We start from the raw sequence: 23,795 nt of genomic DNA on the forward strand, positions 1-23,795 counted from the left end.
TTACATTGATCATCTCTAAAATGCCCATATATTCCATCAATCTCCACCCAAGTTGAAGTAATCCCACTATCTAAGGTTGCAACTGGAAAAAAAAGTCCAGAGACAGACATACCCTCTATGATCTGCATTGAATGAAACGTTGCATCTAAATCCAGTGTCACATGCAGAATGCATGCACCATACCTACTACTTGCATCAACTTCTGAAAAGTGTGTATAAGCAGAAAATGAACGCGTTAAAAAAAGCACGTAGCTCGTAAGATTAAAAGATGCACATCGGTAATGTAACCTGTACAGCTACGCCGACTAAACATCGCTGAAAAAGGAAGAAAACCACAAATTCTGCAGCAGGGAGATGCGTTTAAAGTCACCAGGAACACCAGGACAAAAGGCATCGACTGAAATGTTCAAAGTAGAACTACAGCATGTGAAAGTCACACCATGTTAAACAAACGTTAAGGACTCAAGACAGATCATCCAGTCCAGTACAATAAGAACAATAAAACTTTACATATCCAAATAGGTAGAAATCCAAGTAAACGTACCTTTCTCCAACCATTGAGCTTCCCTAACTTCCTCTCTTTCTTGTCAAAGCAGCAGGCTCCCATGGTGCTGTGTGTAGAGCGCATAAGAGCAGGTCTGCCGTCCGTTAAAGAGTCTGTCTCAGTCTGACTACAGCATGAGTAAAAGGACCACGGCTCGACTCTGACGCTGGGAAACGCCACAGGCTGTGTATGTGGAGCAATGACTGAGTGTGTGTGTGTGTGAGAGAGAGAGACCTCTGCTTCATACACACTCCCTCGTGGGGATAGTCCCGCCTCTAGCCTCTCAGTGCTTGCTGTTCACTACTCCTGCAGCCTGTAGTGGCGACTCTGAGGTTCATGCTGTCAGTATAGAGCTGATCACTCTCATTACTGCACCTTTTTTTGGATTTCTTTGGAGTGTTTTTATGTTTTTTTTTTCTAACTTTCAAGAGTTTGCAGAAAAAGCTTCACACCAGAGTGCGGTGGAAGAATGGTATTCTTGAAACATAAACCCCTCTTTATTTGTGAATGGATGCACACAGCACTCCAGAATCCAGTTGTTGATGTGACTCATTCACTTCTATCAAGAGTACGAGCGCAAACTGGATTTCCCTCAACGAAGAGGACACTTCAGCCTTAGCACTGCATAATCCCTTACACTGGCCACTGCAGAAGACAGTACACATCAACGCACCGATGACCCAACAGGCACCCATGGGACTTGCGTTTGCCAACTCTGTTCTGTTCACACAGCGCACGGAGTGCTGAGCAAAGGCCCAGCAGCAGCATGTTTAATAGGGCTGCAACTAATAATTAGTATGATAATTAAAATGTCACTTGTAATACAAATTAGGAAATGTCTTTAAATGTATTTAGAGGCACAACGATTAATCAGTCAAATGCAATAAAATAATCTGTTTGGTCTTGTCTACAGTAAACTGTTTACTTTGAGGGTTTTGACTGTTGGTTGGCCAAAAAAAACTTCAGACATTTTGTCACGTGTACTTTAGGATATTGTGAAATGATGTGAATCAATTGCTAATAAAAGTTGATTTGTTGCAGTCCTCACTTTTATGACCTGAAAGCACGCTGTGAAGGAGTTAACGCCACCATAGCAACCTGTCAATCACACAGAAACCATGCCCTGAAGCATACCCTGCTTTATTGTCTATTTTACTACAAATATTACTACAAAATTACTACAATTTTCTACATGACCATCATGCTGTATTTAGGAAGACTTGAAACGGATTGAGACCACAAGCTCATGTTTAGAAAGTCTACTGAGGAAGTACATCAAGTGAGAAACAGGCTCATTTTCTCATGGCTATTAGAAAGAATAGACAAGTGTAAGGTTGTCCAGTCTTCATCAATCAGTTATTAATTTGCTAATTCAGAGCACATAGTGCATACTGTCTGTCTGAAACCTGCAGCAAAAGCAAAACATGTTTAAAGTTACTCCTTAAGACTACTACTAAAAACAAAACGGAAAGAGAAAATGAAAGGACTTCTAGTCGACAAGCATATGTACACGGAGCTATGTGGGAATAAGGTGTAAGTGTCTCAGAGGTCGAGGGAGTCGTCCTCCAATGGAAGCTGTGCCATCGCGTGAATGTGTTCGAGAGATCCCGATGAGCAGGTGGCACCTCGCAGCCGTCAGTATAGTGAATGTGCATGTGGATGCTGAGCTGTCGTGTAAAATGCTTTGAATGATCAGAAGACTAAGTGCCGTATAAATGCAAGTCCATTTACCAATCACCAAAAGAAAAACAGAGGAAAGACAAAAATCTTCACATTTTAGAAACTGAAATTTGGGATTAATGACTTAAACAATTGAACGTCACCAAAAATGTTTCTGCTTATTCAACTAATGGAGTATCAAACTCAAGTTCAGCCCTGGTTTCAAATAACAGAAGGTCTGCAGCCTCGACAGAGAAACTTTTCCGACTCACAACAGGCCTTGACCCGTCTACGTCAGCCATACATAACAGGGATGACAGTCACGTAGTGTAACCCGCAGTAGTAGCACTTCACCTTGGATGTACAGCAGCGGCCTCTCCAATTTCACCTCCCTCACACTCGTGTTTCATACTCTGCACAGCTTGAATAACGGTTTTTCCATCCTAAAAACAACAGGTCAGCCAAGAGGTCACATTAGCTGATTGGCATGTTTTTGTTAATAAAACCAGGTCTAGCGCAACGGTCGACATGACAACGAGGCGGCAGTTGTGTAACGTTCAGGTTTACTGTGAAAACAAGGTTAGGACTTAGATAACCTAGATTAATGCGATTAACCTATTGTTTATGTGAGCATGCGGCAACATACACACAAAGGGTTCATGCATAGAAGACAGGCAGGTTGGGTGGAGAAGTCCTTATCAGATGGTTACCTGTCCGGACACATTCTCCCTTCTGCCATTGTCACATCAATGAGAGAGGATCATAATACAATAAGCACATAGTGCCACCTGATATGTTCCCTTGAAGATCAGACAAATCCAGCATTCTCTCTCTCTACACAAAAACGTTACACATTACTGGCTGCATCTTTAAAAGAACTAATCTGAAATACGTTATATTCTACTAACTAAGAAAAAAAAAGACATCAATCTGTCCAACTTTTCATGGTTATGTAATATTTTCTGGAAGTAGCCGGATCGAACTGTCTCTTCATTATTCCACAGTTGGGATATTTTGGAATTTCTCAACTTGGGGAGGCTCCTGGAATCAATCATGACCAGCAGATAACTTTTTGGCTCAATCCTGCCAATATTTCTGTGATTGCAAGAGTTCTGAAATTACTAAAAAAATTAGATAATTTGTCCCCCGAGTCCACAAACATGGAGTTGATACGAACCGGCGGCTTAACTGCATTTATGAATATCTTAAAAAAAGGTGTTGTGACTTTTGAATTCTGCTGGAACAAATAGATTTATCTGTAGCATCTGTCTCTCATGTGTGATTCTGTTGTCCTGTAGCCGTACATCAGTGTGTCTAATGCTATTTACTCAGCGGGCCTCGTGTGTCTTCACTGAAACTACTCCAGCTGACTGTCAGCGCTGAATGTGTAGCAACATGACGACAGCAATGGGATATATAAACATGACCATTAACCATCCAAACGGACATGATGGGATGTCTATTGTCCTCTGGAGAGAGCGAGGGGATCAGGAAAGAAACAGGAAGAGAGAGTCACTCGGCCCGGGTCTGCATGGATCGCTCACACACACACACACACACACACACACACACACACACACACACGCACACACGCACACGTTCTCTCTCTTCCTCTCTAGTTTATTGTGTTTGACCCACTGTGGGATCACTCACATCCTGTTGTCTAAGTTTATGAGAAATAACAAGCTTATCCTCTTGGCTTGCTTGATTCGAGGCTCCACAGTTACAACTCACCCGAGCTGCTCAGGAATTTCACAGCCACAAGTGAATCATACAAAGTGAAGTGGAATTTTGAGAAATCTGTGATTTCCTCTAAACTATCACCCAGTTCAGTTCAGTGAAGGAGAAGCAATTTCAATTGGGATCGATGGTCGAGCATCCGATCTCATGTTTACAGAAGTTGTTACTGTTATAGTCGAGGATGTCTAGGAACTGTGTACCAAACTCACAAATGGTATCCACTACAAAATCATGCAAGCCGGCGACAGCAGCTGATCAGTCATGTGAGTTACATGTTCACTGCATCAGAATTTCATATAGCATATCATCCCATTTAGTACATCAACTCATTTTTGATGGAGGCAAGACCCACTTCAAGCGAAGAAATATTTTGCCATTTTCATGCAGCTTTTCCCAATGTGATACTTCAAAATATGCATAATAACATGTGAATAGACGTGCAGCTCTTTACGAAGAAACAACAGTGAAAAATAATTTGGCAAGAACAATGGAAAGGGGGCAACAAAAAACATGTGAGACACCAAACCATATCTTTTTGTGCATTTGACTAACCTCGGAAAGTATTTTTATATAGGCTCAATTAGTTACTAACTTTAAAAAGAATCCAACTCAGCAATTCTTAGATACATAAGTAGTATAAGGAATCACAAGACAAAGCTGTGAATTCTACTCTGTCAGTTAATAATAAGGTCAAGGGATCACTTAAAAAAGAACCAGGAACTGCACTTTGGTGCACATCACTCACAACCAGTGACACAGAAGCAACCGAATAACCATTGGACAGTGAAAAGTAGTTTGACAGCGAAGATAAAAAAGAGTGAGACAAGAAAACACAAAACACAGACCGTTTTGACAAAGAGATAAAAGAAATCTACCACAAATGAATTTCCGTTAAATCGGCTGATGAGTAACATCCAGTCATATTCATACAAGTTGCACAGCTTTTTATAACTTGACAGCACTCATGAAGCCGCTACTTACTGCTGCTACTTCTGACAAAACCAACCTCTTCATACTGTTCCTGCTCAGATGTTTAACTCTGTTGACTCTGGAAAGTCATGCTAAGTTCATGTGTGTTTACCGCTCCAGCATCTCTGGACACGGTTGTTCATGTGTTTATCATGCTGAAGGATCCGTGCTAAGGAAGTAGAAGAAAGAAAAAATGAAAAAAGCAAACATGATGCAGCCTCTCCTACCTTGTTAGAGGCCATGTCGCTGACGGAGCGGTAGGTCTGGATGGTCTCCAGCTGGTCCAGACACCAGTCCAACTCCTCCATCGTCTCCATGGCCAGCTTCTGGTACGCCTCATCTGTCAACAAGCAGCCGTCACACAGAGACACACAGTCAGAACCGACAGTGCACATGGAGCCAGCGTGCTGCCCTGCCACTCCCAGACAATATACACCCACGGGTCCCGTTTGGGGGGTCCTGCTGCTGCTGCTGCTGCTGAGGAGGGGGAATGGCTCCAGGTGGCACCCTGCAGCAGCTCTCCTTCCTCATGAGGAGGTGTAGCTGTGGGGCGCTATCGAGACTCACAGCTGTCAGCAGAGCAGAGCGGAGGAAGCAGACCTCGCTCTGTCACCCCCCCACCCCCCACCCCTCTCTCAACAAACAACAAGCCACTGACTAATCAGTGTAATCACATCTTAATATCAACTGTGGACCGATCACTGCACTCCACAGACAGTGACGGTGTTTTGTTTGACCAGAAGTTGAGACACAAACACGGTGGTTCGATCAGTCTCTGGTGGAGACCCACGCAATGTTTTAATGAGTCGATCACATTTCGTCATTTCGGTCTGGTGCATAAATGATAACAGCTGCTGTAAAGACAAGTGCAGTTACTGCTTTGCATCGTGCACACGTCATAGGTCGAAGGCCCAACCACAGAACAGACACAAATATAGACCAGAGACAAATTCTTACAGGAACTGGCTAAGGTATTAATTTTACCAGAAGTGAACAATATTTCCGTAACGTTGTGGTCTGGATGCCATTGCTTGACTGTTTTTCTTTGTAGAACATTTGGTAACTCTATTTTAAGTCATATACTGTATAATAATTACTACACTTTTTGAAATAGGGCAGCTGCTACTGATTATGTTCATTATTGATGAATCTGCCAATTGTTTTTTCAAGTCAAGTCAATGAAATAGTGAAAAAAGGTGATGTCTTCAAATGTCGTGTTTAGTTCAAAACCCCAAAACGTTTATTATCAAGACAATGAAAAACAGGAAATCATTTCAGATCTATATTAGAGATTAATTAGATCATCAAGAACAGTTTGTCTTGCACTTTTCTTGCAAAGAAAACACCATAAAGTGTTTGTGCTGCAACAAAAGTACATTAAATAATAATAAATATTAATAAAAAAATGCCTAATACTGATAAATAAAATGAAAGAAGCGTGACACGTCATGCTTAAATCACCAAATCCGAGCCATAACTAGAGAAAATCTCTTGAGGGAATCAAAGAAAAAATAAGTCAAATGTAAAACCTTTCACTCTTGTTGCCTTTTGTTAGAATCAAACATCGACAAAGAGTCTCTCATATCTGTGAGCCATACTTTTTCATGTTTTCCTTTAGAATTGAAATGATACAAATTATACACTACGTAGTGCCTGTATGACCAGATGTAGAGAAAAAGTGTCTATAAGCCACTGCTGAAATATTCTTGCATGAATCCGTGGATTAAGTGTGTTTTTCACACAACTACAACTGTACGTCAAGGTTGAGAAGCAGAGGGTGTGAGATTAGATGACCGATGGGGTTGGACTGACACACACACACACACACACACACACACACACACACACACACACACACACACACGCACACACACGCACACACACACACACACACACCGCTGAATAGTGTATACTCCAGGTCTCCTAGCTGCGGAGCACAACATGGCAGCAGGGTGTGCACTGTGGCGACCTTAGCGTGGCCACGTAGAATGTGTCCCCTGCTCTGATCTCCTCGCCATCAAAGGCACGAGCCTGTTTGCTCTCCCAAACATGAGAGGCACCTGGCGCTTCGCCCACAGCCTTCCCCTCGCTCAGACGGGGGGAGGGAGGGAAAGAGAGGGACTGTGTGTGTGATCAGTTTGACTCCACAAGCGTCTGATGTCAAAACGGCTTACACTCATTTGAGATGTTTCTTCCTCGTATTCTCAACACTTTTGGTTTGTGTTTTTGAAGAGCATAGAAAGGTCCTTTTCCCTCAAACTGTTTTTCTCATTTGAACTTTTAACCTCTTCTCAGACAGACAGTAACATACAAGTGGTCTTAGCAACAATATGTTTATGGACTAATAAAACAACTATTATCTTTACATGAAGACATGGTAAATTCTCAACACACTGTTGATGTTGAGTGTCGAGGTTGCTGTTGTTATTTTGTACTTGTACTAAGAATATAACCTGCAAGAATTATTATAGAGAAAAGGTGGGGGAGTTTGGCAGTCCAGAAAATCAGAAGTCCTATTCTAGTGAATGGCATTCCAATGCCTACATGAGCATATTCTCTCACAGTGGAATCATCAGTTCTACAGATGAGCAACTGTGTGTTTGAGGTATATGGTTCTTTGATACTAAAAAAAAATAAGGGTTACAAGACTGCGTACAAAAAAAACTTAAACTTAACTTTTAGATTCTGGATGTTACATTAATTCAACAATCACATACAGTTGAGTGATCCCTTTTTGCAACAGTTGAAGTTACTCTTGACTTTTCTGTCCTCCGGCACGTTATCTTTGTGCATGTGCGAGTGGGTAATGTGATACACAGTCCTGCCAATGTGCCAGCAAATGCAGGGAAGAAATAGACCGCAAGCTAGAAAACATAGCAGTAAACAACGTAGGATTCAAAGAAAAATCTGCTTTTTAAATGTACATTTTATGAGGAAGGGAAGGCATTAAATACTTTTTTGTTAGACCTCAAGGAGACACGTAATACCTTTGAGCATTTTCAATTTTCTGCAGCTCTAATTTGGCTGGCTTTCCAATAGTCATTAAGCCTGATGGGCACTGTTGTATTAAAAAAAAGATTTGCCATACGAAAGTGACGGAAAAACATGACTTGTAACTTGTTGTAACACAAAACTGTATGGGACGTTCATGGCACGAGGGCGCTGATGTGACCAGCAAAGGTTTGGTTTGGCTTGAAGTGTGTTTATGTGTGTGGTAGTAAGGCTGCATCAGGGGTAAAACTCAATTGCTAGATTTATTGCTTGAGCTCTTAACCACATTCATGACTTTGATTTCAAAGCCCACACAAAATGGGTACAGCGCCGTAAAATCTGGTTAAGTGAGTCAGGACCTAAAACTGATCACAAGACCAACTTCTTGTGGGTCCCCACATACTAAATCCATTCCCTCGGTAAGTGCCAGATCCACTTAACTTAACTATGGCATTTGTATAACAGTGTACTGCGATCCCTGCCCTGCTGGCAAGCAGAGCCACTACCAGGCTTTACTCCAGTGCAGTTTACCACCAGACAAATAAAAAACAAAGATTGATGTGCGAAGCATGGAGGCATTGGGTATTGACTCTCCAAGGGCGTAGGTTTTACAAATGGACGATGTGTCCCTACCAATATTTGAGCGACAGAGAGAGAGCGAGAAAAAGCGTGAGAGAGAGAGCGAGAGAGAGAGAGAGAGAGAGAGAGAGAGAGCAGGGCTTCTTTACCAGCACGGAGAAATGTGTCTCTGGTGTGAACAGCTGCATATCGCGGCACTTTGCACACTTCCAGCCCTGTCTGGACGTGGTCCCTTCACTCTGTTGCAGCACACATATACTCTGTCTGAAAGGGATACCATATCAGCAATGTACAGCAATAATCTCACACACAGCAGACTAAAGGGCAGGTAGATTTTATATTACATAACTTAAGACCGTATTGTCATTAAGTTACTACTTTATTGTTGTTATATACTAAATATCAGCTCAGTGTCTAGTGGATCTGACAGCAGACCACAGAAACCTCCCAGAACAAGACCCAGTAACCACTACGATGGCAGACATCCAAGAAAGAGTGTCAGGTATGGAGAGCTGGACAGCACCAGCCTGATGTTGGTTAAAGAACTCCATGAATGCCTGGCAGCACAGATGAACCAGCTGCTGATGGATGGGATCCACCCAGAGGGGTTAACCCAAGGCCAGACGGTCCTGATCATGAAGGACCCCCAGAAGGGAGCCAAACACCAGCTACTGGTTGACAACGCAGTCACTCGAGACTGTAAGACCAGACAGACTGATCTGTGCATGGCCTGGATTGATTACAAGTAAGCGTATGACTCACACGTGGATACGGGAATGCTTGGAACAACATCAACAGGACACTAAGAGCCTTTATCAATAACTCAAGGCACTACCAAGTGTGGCATATACCAAGGAGATGCACTGTTCCCCACTGCTGTTCTGTATAGCTAGCTAGGGCTGGCTAGGGATACCAGTTCCAAAGTGGAGTAACCATCAGCCACTTCCTCTACATGGATGACATCGAGCTGTATGCTCGGATTGAGAATGACATCGACTCAATGATCCACATCACCAGGATCGACAGCAATGACATCGGCACGTGATGGGGTTTAATTACCAGTCGGCAGCATAGCAGATGTCTAGGACAGCTACAAATACCTTGGAGTCCCACAAGCAAACAAAAACCATGAAGAGGCCGCAAGAAAGTCAGCCAGAGCCAAATACCTACTTGGCAGAGTAAGGCAAATCCTAAAAAGTCAGCTGAATTGTAAGAACAAGATTAGAGCCATCAACATGTCTGTGGGCTAGTAAGGATCAGAGCCACTATTCAGGATGAAACAACCAAGATCCAGGAGTAAATCAGGGAGATGGCCCCAAGTCATGACCTGAAGTCGCTGATTTGGGGAGAAATCATACCAGAGGCTAGAAAAGGCTGATCTGAAGGACAGCATAGAGGCACTCATCATGGCAGCTCAAGAACAGGCGCTGAGTACAGGATCGATAGAGGCCCAAGGTCTACCACACCAGACAGGAAACCAGGTGCATTCCAGGGTCTACCACACCAGACAGGACCCCAGGTGCATTCCAGGGTCTACCACACCAGACAGGACCCCAGGTGCAGTCTACCACATCTGTGCTGAGTATTATGGGCTGGAAGCCCCAAGGTCAAAATGGAAGACACCTCCAAAGGTGGTTGAGAATGACCAAGCTAGGATCCTGTGGGACTTCCAGGTCCAGAGAAATTGGTGATGGCTAACCAACCGGACATGGTGGTGGTGGACAAACAACAGAGGACAGCAGTAATGATCGATGGAGCTATCCCAAGCGATAGCACCATCAATGAGGAGGATCATGAGAAGCTTGAAAAACACCAAGGGCTGAAAGAGGAGCTAGAAAAGATGTGGTACTGCTGATGCCTTAACGAAGTAAGTAATATAGTAATAAAAGTAATATAATAAAAAACAATCCTGATTTTAAATGCTTTTTATGTTCTTTTATTCTGACATATTTTAACAGGAGAAGCATGGATGTCAGCTGCATATCATCAATTGCTTTATTTAAAGAATTCTGCTCTGTGTACTCTCATGGCCTCAGATGGACCGAGGGAAATAACACTCAAAAAGCCAACACACATACACACTAGTTCACAATGTAAGAGGGGATTTCCACCGCCTCCACCCATACACAAGGACCTTTCTGATCAGTGCGTAGACTACGTTCTGTTTGTCCCACAGGGGCAGACTGGAAAACAAACACATACACATCTACAACCCAGATACCACCAGTGAACTTCACATCAACTGATATGTCTCATAAATGTACTCCGACATAAACATCAAACATGTACTTTCCAGCTGAGGGAGGCAGGGCATCAGGCTGCGGAGGCCGAGCTGTGAGGGTGAGGTCAGCTCTTTCTCAACAATCAATAATCAGTTAACTTTATGCCTAACTGGCATGATGAGGTACAGTAGTTTTAGTTAACAGTACCCCTATTTACAAAAATAAAACAGAAAAAATACAGAAACAAATACATTGTCGACACTTGCGCAATGTTGTTAATTGAAAACCTTCAGTAATAACATCACAAAATGAATGTTTTTTTTCTGTGAATATGTTAAAGACTGACAAGCGATAGGGTAGACTTAAAAAGGATCATGACAGACATACATAATGGAATCCTAAACACAAAATATGACCTCAAAAGAACTGTACTGTAGTATTGTACATGTGTTTCGGTTATTGTATCCATCCACAATTCATTGATTGCTTTTTCTTTAATTGCCCCTCAGATTAATAATCAAAGAGAGCAGAACAGAACAGAGGCGATGTCCACAAAGCAGTGTGTGCGTGCTTGCGTGTGTGTGTGAGTGTGTGTGTGCATGTGTGCGTGTGTGTGACAGCTGCATCTGTCATCCTCTCGTGGGGATAGTCAGTTTCCTGCCGATGATGTGATGCTAGCTGCGGCAGAGTGGGAAGGCTGTAGAGTTTTAGCAACCGCCAAAACCTGTATGGCATTGTGAAGGTTAACTCATCAGCGTTTATGACCTACACACACACACACACACAAACACACACACACACACGCACACGCACACACACACACACACACACACACACACACACACACACACACACACACAAATGCATTAGCATATAGAAGAGGCCTTTTATCCTTTTATACTAATTGCTGCTTTTAATGTATTGAGTAAGCATTCATGATATTAAATGTTTTTATTGTTTATTACTTATTATTGTTTATATCCAATGGAATTCAACCTTTAAACAATTACAATAAAACAGAGATTCCATTCTTCACCAAACACCTTTAAGGATGTTTAAGTAAACATGTTATAGTCAAGGTGCCACATTTCCCCTGAACTGGCGTAAACAGACCACAACCGCTTGAAGGGAAACCAAACATTGACGCAAGCTGATCGGCCGCGGTGCCAACTTTCTGAATAAGAGAGCCAGACAGTGACATGCGTTACTTTACGAGAAATAGAAAATGTGTTGTTCTGAAAACCTGCAGGCAGTTACACAACGCTTCCTATAAAAGATCAGAGATGTATGGTGAAGCAGCGTTGCTCCTCTAATTCTAACGAGCCAAATTATGACTTTGCGTGCACGGCATTGCAAAATCCATCAGTGATAAGTATTGTGAAAAGATGGAAGAAGGGTGCTGGCGGAGTTTGTGGTTTTGGGAGTGTGTCATGTGGCCCCCAAAACGTTTCCTGATCGAAAGATTTTGGGGTTCTGAGAAGTGACTAACTGACAAACTGACGAACTGACATCATGAATCTGTGTTTCATTACAACTCATTTATCGGATTTACAAGTAGATGGACTACAGATGATGTCTCAATAGATGATTATCAGGCTTTTGATGCACTGTGGTTGGGAATTATAAAAAAGAAGGGAACGAAATAATGACTGTTGCGAAGATTTGTACATCCTTCACCACGCGTGAATTTGCAACTCCAATGGGGCCCATGAAGGATGAACGCATTGTTTCGGAAACACAGCAGTGTGACACATTTTAGACACTGACTCACAGATTAAAAAATCTGATGTGTTGAAATGTGATGATTAGGCTAAAGCAGAACTGCTTTAAGTTTCCATAAATGTCTGTTTGTCACACCTTATATTTGCTGTCTGCCCTAATAAAGAAAAATCTCTTGTTTTCAGCAGAAGCCATTTGGAATAATCTGCAGAAGGAAATTAAATTCAGGAAGTCAAATCCCTAGTCAAATGTAAGATTATAATGTTTTGTCTCCAACTTTTTTATGACCTGCTCCCCCTTGGAGGCCACTAAACTCTAACACATTGTATTGTTTAATTTGGAAGTAAAATTAAATGTAAAAACAACAATTGAACATTTCTGATCTTGTTAAACAACATGTTGGTAAGTGTGCTTTTGAGGTAATAAGAGTGGCATCAATTCATAGTCATGTGACTTCTGACTTCTTCTGCTTGTATTTAAACTGTAATAAAGTCAGTTCTGACCACAAAAAAAACATGTAACAACCACATATGTGTGCTTCTGTGCATGTCAGACCCGCTTATGGTTCTCTTTTTCCACGACTTTCTTTGGACACAGTGTTCCCTGCCCCTTCCATAACATACTGTACTGAACATGTACACATTCCTGTCTGATTTACTATAGAACTCAGTGAGAAAGCAACACGGAAAGCTATAAATCCAAGTAGCATGCAACGACTCCTGAAGGGTGAACGGTGATACCCGATCCCTCGCAGAATCCTTGGAATAACAGCAGAAAAGGCTCGGCCATGTTAATCAAACTGTCTAAATCCAGGTAGAGTGAGAAAAACCGACACGTCTCAGGTTGGGAGAATTTTATTTTCAATGGCATACGTGTCGATTACGATAACGAAGCCAACACATTGCATGTGACCAAAAAAAGCCCCATTGAACAGGATTCATTTGAAATTTGGGGAATTTTGCTGCAGTACCCCCATGTACTCATTTGTGACTTTAAACCTGCGCAAGTGTGTGATTTTTCTATGTCAGCCCCAGAAATCTGTTGCGTCTATTCAAGATTTTCAGTTTACAGTGACGTCAAAGTCAGAAAAATATAACTATTGAATCATTAATTGAGGGGATAGGTTAATTGATGACTCTAAATTGCCCGTAGGTGTGAATGTGAGAGTGAATGGTTGTCTGTCTCTACATGTCGGCCCTGTGATAGACTGGCGTCCTGTCCAGGGTGTACCCTGCCTTCGCCCAATGATAGCTGGGATCGGCTCCAGCCCCCCCGTGACCCTAAATACAGGATAAGCGGTAGAAAATGGATGGATGGATGGATGGAACCATTAATTGAAAAACATAACTGTCCACGTCATTATCAATAGTTGCTGAATCATTGTGACCACTGACTAATTAATTGAGCACACAGAGGTGTATTTGTTTTAATGTTGACACATTTGACTCCTGTGCAATAACTAGTGGGCCTTTTCCAAACCAGCCGCTACACCCTCTCTTGTCCCGCTCCCATTCACGTTGAGGGTCCGCCACATTAATTGCCACTCCAAACCGGAGGAGTGGAAGTGGGTAAAAAAAACCTCCAAGAGCGAGCCTGCATCGATGCCGACTTACTGGCCGTGTGCAACGCCTATGCTGTCCATCATTTACTACGATCTCTGCTCATCTTGTTTAAAATGGCTCAACTAGAAGAGAAGAAGCATATTCCTTTTCCCCCCAACAAGTCACGCCTTGTGCATTCAACCACAGACCCTTTCACACGATTCACACATGTGCACCTCGTCCAAACACAGAGAGATATGGAGTGATTTACGCATGTGGGAGGTGAACGTGAGGAGCATAATGTGCGGACTGATCTAGAGTCAGAGGCTGATCTGACATCACATGGGTCTGAAGGTTCACCGAGGCACGGGGCGCCCGCCTCAGTCTCACATACATTATTCAGTGCTATCTATGGTCGTCATGTTCTGGTGTCTCTTATCTTACATGTTTTCATTCTACATTTGATAAACCAGACAGACGTCAATGAGGCTGTTTGTCCGTCCCATCAGCAACTCGGCGGTCCTGTGAGCGTAACACAGTCCTGTCCTTGAGCTGCATGCTCACTCCATCTGTTTTGGCTCCCGCTCTCATAAACTCTCACATATTCTTTTGCCACCTCTGGCTCCGTCTCACCACAGTGTCTCGCTCTCTCCGCTTCTATACACTCAAACATGTGTACACATACACACAAACACACAGCAACAGACCAGGCTTTGTCTGTGTTACCTGAGTTGAACTCCCACATTGGGAGCAACAGTACTGACTGGGCTGAATGGGCCTCATTGTCCCGCTGACTGGCATTTGCCCCCAGGGTTGATTAGCATGGATCGGAGGAGCCATGAACCCAGTTAGCCAAACTTCTGTCGCTGCTGTTGATGCTTTTTTTTTTTAAGGTTTCAAAGTGCCGTCTAGAGTTACGATCACAGAGGTTTGCTGTTGGTGCTGGGTTGGATCTGATGTCAGGAGGACACATTTCTAGAATCATGAGGAGAACTTTTACATAATTATAATGGGCCAACATGCAGCTGCTGCTGTCGGACCCGACTCAGCGGTGTAAGTCAGAGGAAGAGTTTGATCACACACTCAATTTTATGAAGAAAATGCAGCGACTTTGATTGCTTTTCTCATTGCTGCATATTTAGAAATTTAGCCAAAGCTCCCAAAACTACGACGGAGTATTAGGGCCAGACTAAAAGAAAAAAACATTTTTTTTTTAAATAACGAGAATAAAGTCATAATATTACGAGAATAAAGTCGTAATATTACGAGAAAAAAGTCATAATATTACCAGAATAAAGTCAAAGTCGTTATCAAGATCTGACGTGACCAGCTCAAACAAACAGCAGCCTCAGTTGCAGTTGACCACTACCAGACAGCTCCTCTTCCACAAAAGAAGCAATTTCTTCCAAGTCCGTGTGGTTCTTTCTTCGAAACAGACACAGTCGTTTGCACAATCGCTTCAAAGTCCTGATACTGATGATAATTTGATGCTGATGTGCCAGAAGACTAAGTATTTCCTTATTATGACTTTATTCTCGTAATATTATGACATTTATTCTCGTAATGTTACGACTTTATTCTTGTAGTATTACGACTTTATTGTCGTAATATTACGACTTTATTCTTGTAATATTACGACTTTATTCTTGTAATATTATAACTTTTATTCTCGTAATATTACAACTTTATTCTCGTAATATTATGACTTTTTTCTCGCAATGTTACGACTTTATTCTCGTAGACCTAATATTATGACTTTTTTCTCGTAATATTATTACTTTTTTCTCGTAATGTTACGACTTTATTCTCGTAATGTTACGTAATTAAAAAAAAATATATATATATATTTTTTCTCTTAGTCTGGCCCTAATACTCCGTCGTACAAAACAGACTGGCCTACAGTAAAGGGTCTATTCACCCTGATTTAAAACAAAACAACATATTTTGTCACCCTCACATGGAATTTTAGATCATTTCTTTGTTTCCCCCAGGTTTATCCATTTCACGGTTTCCTGGAGGTGAAAGGAATTTCCTTTATGATGGTAAAAAGCACCTCTTGCCAGTTAGGCCTGGGGATTATCCAAAGAGATGTTACTGTTTATGGCTTCAAATGCAGGATTGTAAAACTTTGAGGCTCAAAAACAATATTCCATTCACCTAAATTGGAATTAAATAGTGGCAGAAATCTCAGAGATTACAAAATTAGAAACAACAAACATATTTAGATTAATAAATCTGTAGCAATATGGTGACAACAAGGAGTCCCATAGTTTGTTACATTTGAATGGTCCATGTTCTTGTTCTTAATGGGACAAATCACGTATTGAGGCTGCCAAACTTTTTCTGCAGGTGTGATCAGTTTTGTTATTTCAACATCCTGAAAACATGGAAGGCATAGCAGCTTCTGGAAGTGTTTTCAACCAGGACTAAGATCCCTTTTAAAAGGTTTTGATTTCCAGCAATGAGGAAGTAAACAACCTCAGACACAAGCTCGGTTTATGTGTCATGCTTCTTCGGTTTCTTGGCTTTGATATCATTTTATGGAGGCCAAGCGAGAAATCATTTTGCTCCCAACACTTTTCCAGCTGTTGTCGATGTGTTGCCAAGGAAAACATGACTGTCTTATTAACGCGATCTTGACCGTATTTAGTGTGCAGGCCTTGAAAGCGGAGCCGAGCCGGGGCTGTCCGGGAGGAGGTTTGCTGAGCGGAGGCACCAGTGGAGATCTATGACGAAGGGGTTTGCGTGCAACGAAAGATCAGTGTCTCCAGTAACATATGAAGACCAGCTGAGACAAACCTCAAACGACCTCGAACAGCATGCCTCCTCACGATGGTTAAGCATGGTGTGCCAGTGTATGTGTGTGTGTATGTATCCCAGACCACATAACAAAATCAAATTGAGCCAATAAAGATTATTGGCACTGGTGGAGCGGGCAAAACAAGTTTCATTGTGTTTGTCCATGTTGGCAAAAATGAAACTTCCTGATTGAATCAAAATGAAATGCAAGTTTCCCCCCAAGTAACATCTAAACATGTGGCATTCAGCGGTTTCAGAAAAAGCAAAGATATCTGGATCATGCCTTCATTGCTTTGTTAATAATAACCAGGATGATTTTAATTGAAGTGGGGGTCATGTATTGTTGAATACCTTTTTTATAAAAGATGGTTTCTGTCCTTTTCCACAAAGAGGTGGTGGTGTTTTTTGGCGGGGGGAGGGGAGGAAGGGTCCAAATGCTTCCCAAATACCCAAACAAAAGAGTGGGTCTGTGAAGCAGAGAGCGTTTGAATCCATCTGCGCTGAGCTGAACAGGCCTGCTGGCAAGGGAATACTGCAGGGGAAGGGCAGCCGTCTACTTTATGACTGTGCTGACGTCAATGGCATAATTCAAATACTTGCAGAGTACATGCTTCCAGCTTTCTGAACCTGCACTCTCTCTCTCTCTCTGTGGCAGGCCGCAGCTAAAACCCGACCTGGAATTAGACTCCAGTAAAGCAAAATACCAAAACAACGACTGGAACGGAGTCGTGTCGGGCTGGAACAGCACAACCCCACATGGCAGCCGTCTGCGAGCCCTTCGCTCGTCACAAAGGCAAGGAACAGATTTCTTTGCAAAATGTTTTTGCTAACAGAGACTGAATTATTACTTTTGTGCAGACCTTTGAACCTTTGACTGATTCAAGGGAAAGGTGTCCTATTTGTAGGAAGGACGTGCGTTTTTGTAGTATTTAGGAGTGAAAAAGGAAGCAGACAACCACATTGAAATCAATGAAACCCTTTTCAATGAAGACCTCTTCTGTTTTACTGAAAGAGGGAAGTGACACTGATTTTGTGACGTATGTGTTGGTGGCAATGTGCTTTTTTAGTGCCTAGAAATCAACAAACTCAAACACACACAATTACAATTACACGGTATGTAAAGTTGACACAATTAATCAGTAACTATTTTAGTGAGATACTGTTTAGGTAAAAAAACTGCTCTTCAAATACAAATAGTTGCTTTTCTCTTTTGTTAATGTGCTATTTTGGGCTATTGGTTACTATAAATTGGACATTCTGATGTGTCATCCTGGGCTTTAAGAAATTGCTATGAGCATTTTCATAAAACATAGAAAAGAATAAATTGAGGAAATAATCGAAAATATGGTTGCAGCCACACTAATAGGATGGAAACCAAGTGTTATTTTGATAGTGACCACAACTTTCACAGAAACACAGGGTCAAGCTAACTCATAAATAAACAAAACCTTAAATTATCTATACGTAATAAAAAGATTATAATATTTCATGGATATTGACGCAAATTTGACCAATGTGGGGTCCTGCTCTGTGATCCTCTTGAAGTCTCTCGCCTTGCTTTTGATAACAGATGTGAAAGGATTGTTTTCCAGAGCTTGAATGACATCATGACTTAAATTGTGGGATAAGTGAGGATGACATAATTGGATGGAGAGCTGTGGATGACTGAAAGCAGACTGGTTTGCTCCCACGGGAGTGAGAAAAATTAAGCTCAATTTACCAAAATGACAATGACATACAGTTTCATAGCGTTCTCTGACATTAATTTAATAAGATTAAGCTTAATTTGGCATCTTGCAAAGCAGGTTGAAACGATGACAAGACGATTCATTTAATCAAGGACTGTTCTCTGATCTGGTTTTTAGGAAAAGTCATGACCCGAGGAAACATTTGTGAGATGTTTCTCGTTGTCCTCGAGCTCAGTCAAACAATCTCACTGAGAGCACGCGGAGAGACCGCTGGAAGGTTTATAAGCTAGGAAACACGACATTTCAAGTGAGATCTAGCGACTGCTCAAGGACGGTGTTATCCAAATCCAAGCCGTCTGGTGCAGATCAATTGTTTTCCTGTGGTGGAAGGTCTCAGCTGAGGCACCTAAGAGAACAGAGCCCGGCGTAAGGGGGTCTTTTCTCATAACGCAGCTCTGGATCTCCCCTGGCCGGGAGCCACTGGGAGTCGGTGCCAGCGGGTATAGAGAGCTTTGAGCAGGGTAAATAAACGGCACTGCAGCTTCTTTATGACACCGGAGACGTGTTAAGCGCTGACCCGGCCTGTCGTTTCTGGCCACGTTTCAACACCTAGATTACTTTAAAAAAAAACAACAACAGAAGCATATGTCCGACTTTTAAAAACTCTTTGCAGTTACAGAGATATGGACGGGTGTGCCAGCTATTCTGAATCTCTCCAGAAGTCACTCTGTATGGAAACCTCAACTCTTTAACCCTCTCAGGGCACCTGACTGACATCTGAGCGTTTGAGGGCAAGGGGACGGCGAAATGGGATCTAATGCTGGCACCTTTCGACGAGACGACATGGCTATCAACACACATGAGTGCAACACTTGTTGTTTGTAGCAACATGCATATTAAAGGCACACATTCGCCGAGATAGTTTAAAAGGGCCATTTCAGTTCATTACTGAATGTAAGATCTAAACATGGAGGCATTAACTTACTTGCAAAAATTACAAAAGACTTGACCAAACATCATACATAACCAAATAGTGCCAGTTAGGTTAGCACAATGGGATATTTTCCTCTCATTCTAAACTATGAATAAGATATGAAATACAGTTTTCCTTATGGCAGATAATGAGAAAACGGTCTACATTACATTGGCAAATAAGTCATACATTGTTTGGCCCCATACATTTTTATTTTGTAATTAAAGTTTCAGCTTGCTACAGTATCTCCACGACTGGATCAGACAAAAGATGTTTCCTAACAACCAATTTACAAATGGCGAAAGTTTTATTTCATAACTTTTTTTCATTCACTCGTTCTGTTCATATATCTGTGCTACTGTGGAATAAAACTAGCTAGTTGACGGATTTACAAAAAGCAGGTTAAGGAGATCATGACTGGCCGCACATTCCACATACTTTCTCATCTGATTTAACAATAGTAAACACTGGATGCCAACTGAGTTCCCACAAACACACACACACACTCTCAAACTCTGGTGAAGCACATTCAGTACCATCAGCTTGCTGACGTAAAATAATATTATGCAACTCTCAAAATCAATAACAATGCACAAAAGGTCATACCACTAACAAGAGCAAGACTACTGAGATCTAAAGACAAGGAGAGCACAGGTGTGGCACCGACATACAAACATGTCTGTCCAGCATAATGTGGTAATGAGCTAAGAGCTTACGCAACGCATTTCCAGTGTACAAATAGGCCACCTCTCTGTCTCTCTCTCTCCCTCTCTCTCTCTCTCAGGACAGAAGAGCATAGCATTTTTGAGAAACGGACCTAACCCTTTCAGGTGAATATCAGGGGCCATATTCCCTTTTGGAAGGGGTCTTTTATCAATTTAGACGGAGGCAGGCTAGCTGTTTTTCATCCTGTCTCCAGTCTTTTAACGATAACACGTCTTGACAACAGCTCTGCACCAGGCTAATGTTAAGATTGTCCACATAAAGCAACCCAAATAGAAACGTTCAGAAATGATTCTTTATGGTTCCGATTTCAATCATCTTGATTGATCTCCACAACAAGTGAAAACAAGTTCTTTTTTTCCCTCTCCACTGATGAACTGGTGGCCTACGGTAAGCTGTGAGTAAGAGGACTGATATTGAGGCGAGCTTAGACAGTTACACATTCACAGACGCTTACTGTGCCCTGTATGATACAGAAGCTCCGGGAGAAAATATTATTAATGACGTCACCTTGTCTCCAAGAGTCGGATGGTATAAACAGAGCAGGTGGTTTGGAGGACGGCCGTGATATTCCTTACCTCCTCTCCGAGAGCAAACATACAGCTAGCCGCATCTGTGTCACACACAGACACGCCGATGGCAGGCTCTCGCTTATACAGGTAGACTCATAGCTTCACCTGATGATGCAAGGTGGGCAAACAAGGATTGGGTGGACACACACACACTTGTGGACGTGGACACACAGCGGGACGTGCGATTTGTCAACGTAGCCATGCGCACACATTACGTTCCAAAGTAGCGAGTCAGTGTTATTGGCAGGGGACGGTCAAAGTAGAGGGAGAGAGAGACTTTGCTTTGATGGCTGTTTTGGTTTCATACTGAGCGCAGTGGTTCCCGCTCTGCTTCTGAACTCTTGTCAAGTTTCCAGGGTTTTTTCTGTATGTGTGACACATAATGGAGATGGCGGGAATGATGTTTGGAGAGGCAGTATCTCCTTGGGAGACTTGGAAATGAAGGGAAAGTAGCCAAATCTATCGTCACGTCTCTTTCTCAGGCATGTTTCATAGTGCATATACATTTTCTGCTATGAAAAACAACAAAAACAAGATATGTTTCCTATGTTGCCACCTAAAACAATTACCAATCAATGACATTATTAATACAATCTACATTTCATTTCTGTAGTTACAATTTGATTGGGCTTAGGTCCAAACAGTATTCCAGTTATAGGTCTTGTTTTGGTTATGATATGATTGTGGGTGGGGGAAAGAAACCAGCATTGATCCTGTAGGAAACGCTGTCTCTTGTTAGAGTCCCGGGATTTACTAACCCAACATCAACCCCCGACCTCCTCTCTTTTGTGGCGTTGTAAAAACATCACGCTAGAGTTAGTCTTCCTATGTTTCTGAATAAACTTTCACACGTAAACAATAAACCAGAGTAAGAGTCATTTTTCCATCCAACAGATTGGGCCTTCCAAAAATGAAGATAAACGAAAAAGAAGATTTAAGCATAGATAAATGTGATCTGGTTATCCCGAGTCTGTGACACAGATAGAGAGCCATGATTAGTTGTTATTACTTTTATTTATGGAGGATGCTATGAAATAAAACAATTAATTACGATTCAGTGTAAATGAAATCATGAGTCATTTAAAAAACTGTCTGGTTATGCGTCACATCCCAATTTTGGGATTTTGGATATGTCAAGATCAAGAGGTGGGAGGAATTTAAGTATACCGCTGACAGAAGATGAGCTTCAATTGCATGAAAAGAAAACTCCACAGTTCAAAAGCAGCACCATTCAAGCTAATTCATCCGTGTGCTCTTTTTAAAATCGAAATATTGTATAAAATGTACAGTTTTAGACGAAAGCAGATTCTTTAGAAATACAATTCAGAAATCTGACAGAACTCACTCTTTTGTATGTCTTCTCTTAACTATAAACATAATAACAAAAACAATAGTAAAACAACTGTCAACCTCAGCTTGGGATGTTGACAGAAAGACATTTAATCTTAAAGTGCAAAATCAAGCTGAGCAGTGAATGTGCTATATGTGCAGATATTCCATCACTTTTGATACAATCTGAACATAGTTCACAACATATGCTGACAGGGAAGTAGAAAATTAAAAAAGAATCAAAAGCAGCAGCTTAGCATGAATTGGTTGGCTGTATGCAGAATAGGCTCTGAGCCAGATTGAAAGTAATAAAGACATTTAGCCTGCACCAGATTCTTTTGGAGGCAAGACTAATCCACTATTCAATCCTGAATGTGTGCTTTTGTCGCTTATAGAGCCAAAGACCTAGTGTTTACTGTACAATGCACACCTGGCCACAGTCATCTGATGACTACATCTATGAGTGGATCGTTGCCCTGTTATACAAACTCTTGTCTGTGAGGGGAACACACAAAACACAAAGTGTCCATTTGAGTATAAACACACATTACAGCGAGGGTATGAGAATGAGAAATCAGTATTCAATGGAGAGCTGAAGAGGATAATACACGACCTAAGGTCAATCACCTCTGAAACAACAGGGTCCTCATAATGAGCTGCCACCCTTCATAAATGAGATGCAGTGTTCACTGTGTTGATACAGGCAAACCGACAGCTACCATTTCATGAAATGACAACGAGCCATACAAATATCAATGTTCAGAGTAGGGACGTGAAACATTTAATTTTAAACCAAAGATGATGATACAGGACACCCAAATCCCCTGAAAGGTATCTTGTAGTGTTAACAATCCAATCCATTTAGATCACTTTGGTCTAACCTGTACAGTTTTTTTTTGTATGTCTATCTGATATCAGGTTCCTTATAATCAACCACAACTACGTCTTTAGCAGAAGTATTTCCAATGAAAACGAATCATGCAGAATAATCCAGATTATCCAGAATAGCTGGGTCACTTTCTTGGAAGAAACATGGCTGTTTGCACAACAATCTCACCATTCGGTCCATTTGTGGGGGTTTCAACTGTATCAGATGACCTTCCTCAGTAGACGACCACTTGGCATTTCACTTTCTGAGTGTTTTCTCAACTAGGCCTGCTCTGACATGTCACTAAAAGTTCATTCTCTGGCAAAACAATCTCACCAATCCGCCACTCCGTTATTAGCTGGTTTCTGCTGTTGATGTTATTTCTTGATGCTGTGTGTGAACAACACTCCACTTACCTCCATTCTCTCAGACACACATCTCAAAAACTGGACAGATAACACTGACACTATCTGCATAGCAAGACATCATACGTATGTAAGGACGTACGTCAACAACATTTATTGATGCCAAATTAAAAAGTCAAATATACGGTGGCTTTGAATACAAAGGCGACCCAATCTTATTTACAACCAAGCCCTTGTTGTGTTTAAATACATGTGTCTCTAATTGCATTAAAGTGCATTACGTTGCTAGTTTGCAGCTTCAATCGGGGAGGGATTATGGAACAAACACGAACACGCTTTGTTGGTTCAGATTGAAGGCCTCAACATGCCGGAGTGTCACCTTGTCGCACACATGAGACACTAAACAGAAAAGAGACAATAGCAAGCAGCTTTGTGGAGCCGAAGCGCATTAGAGTGTTACTGATGAAGATCTACAGACACATATATCGTAGACACATGGCCAGATATCTAGAAC

General features: G+C 41.8%; 1 protein-coding gene across 4 annotated transcripts in view; it reads right to left on the reverse strand.

The window, feature by feature from the left end:
- Positions 1-23,795, reverse strand: part of pde4ba (phosphodiesterase 4B, cAMP-specific a) — a 130,420-nt gene that overhangs the window by 14,434 nt on the left and 92,191 nt on the right. For 3 of the 4 annotated variants that reach the window (XM_084010639.1, XM_084010640.1, XM_084010641.1), the window contains one exon: positions 5,140-5,252. In XM_084010639.1, the coding sequence (XP_083866765.1) occupies positions 5,140-5,252 (113 nt within the window). Of the gene's footprint in view, positions 1-544; positions 746-5,139; positions 5,253-23,795 lie in introns of those variants that run through there. The other variant, XM_084010642.1, reaches the window with a different exon arrangement.

Source organism: Eutrigla gurnardus (genome assembly GCF_963514095.1).
Source record: "Eutrigla gurnardus genome assembly, chromosome: 6".
Lineage (NCBI taxonomy): Eukaryota > Metazoa > Chordata > Actinopteri > Perciformes > Triglidae > Eutrigla > Eutrigla gurnardus.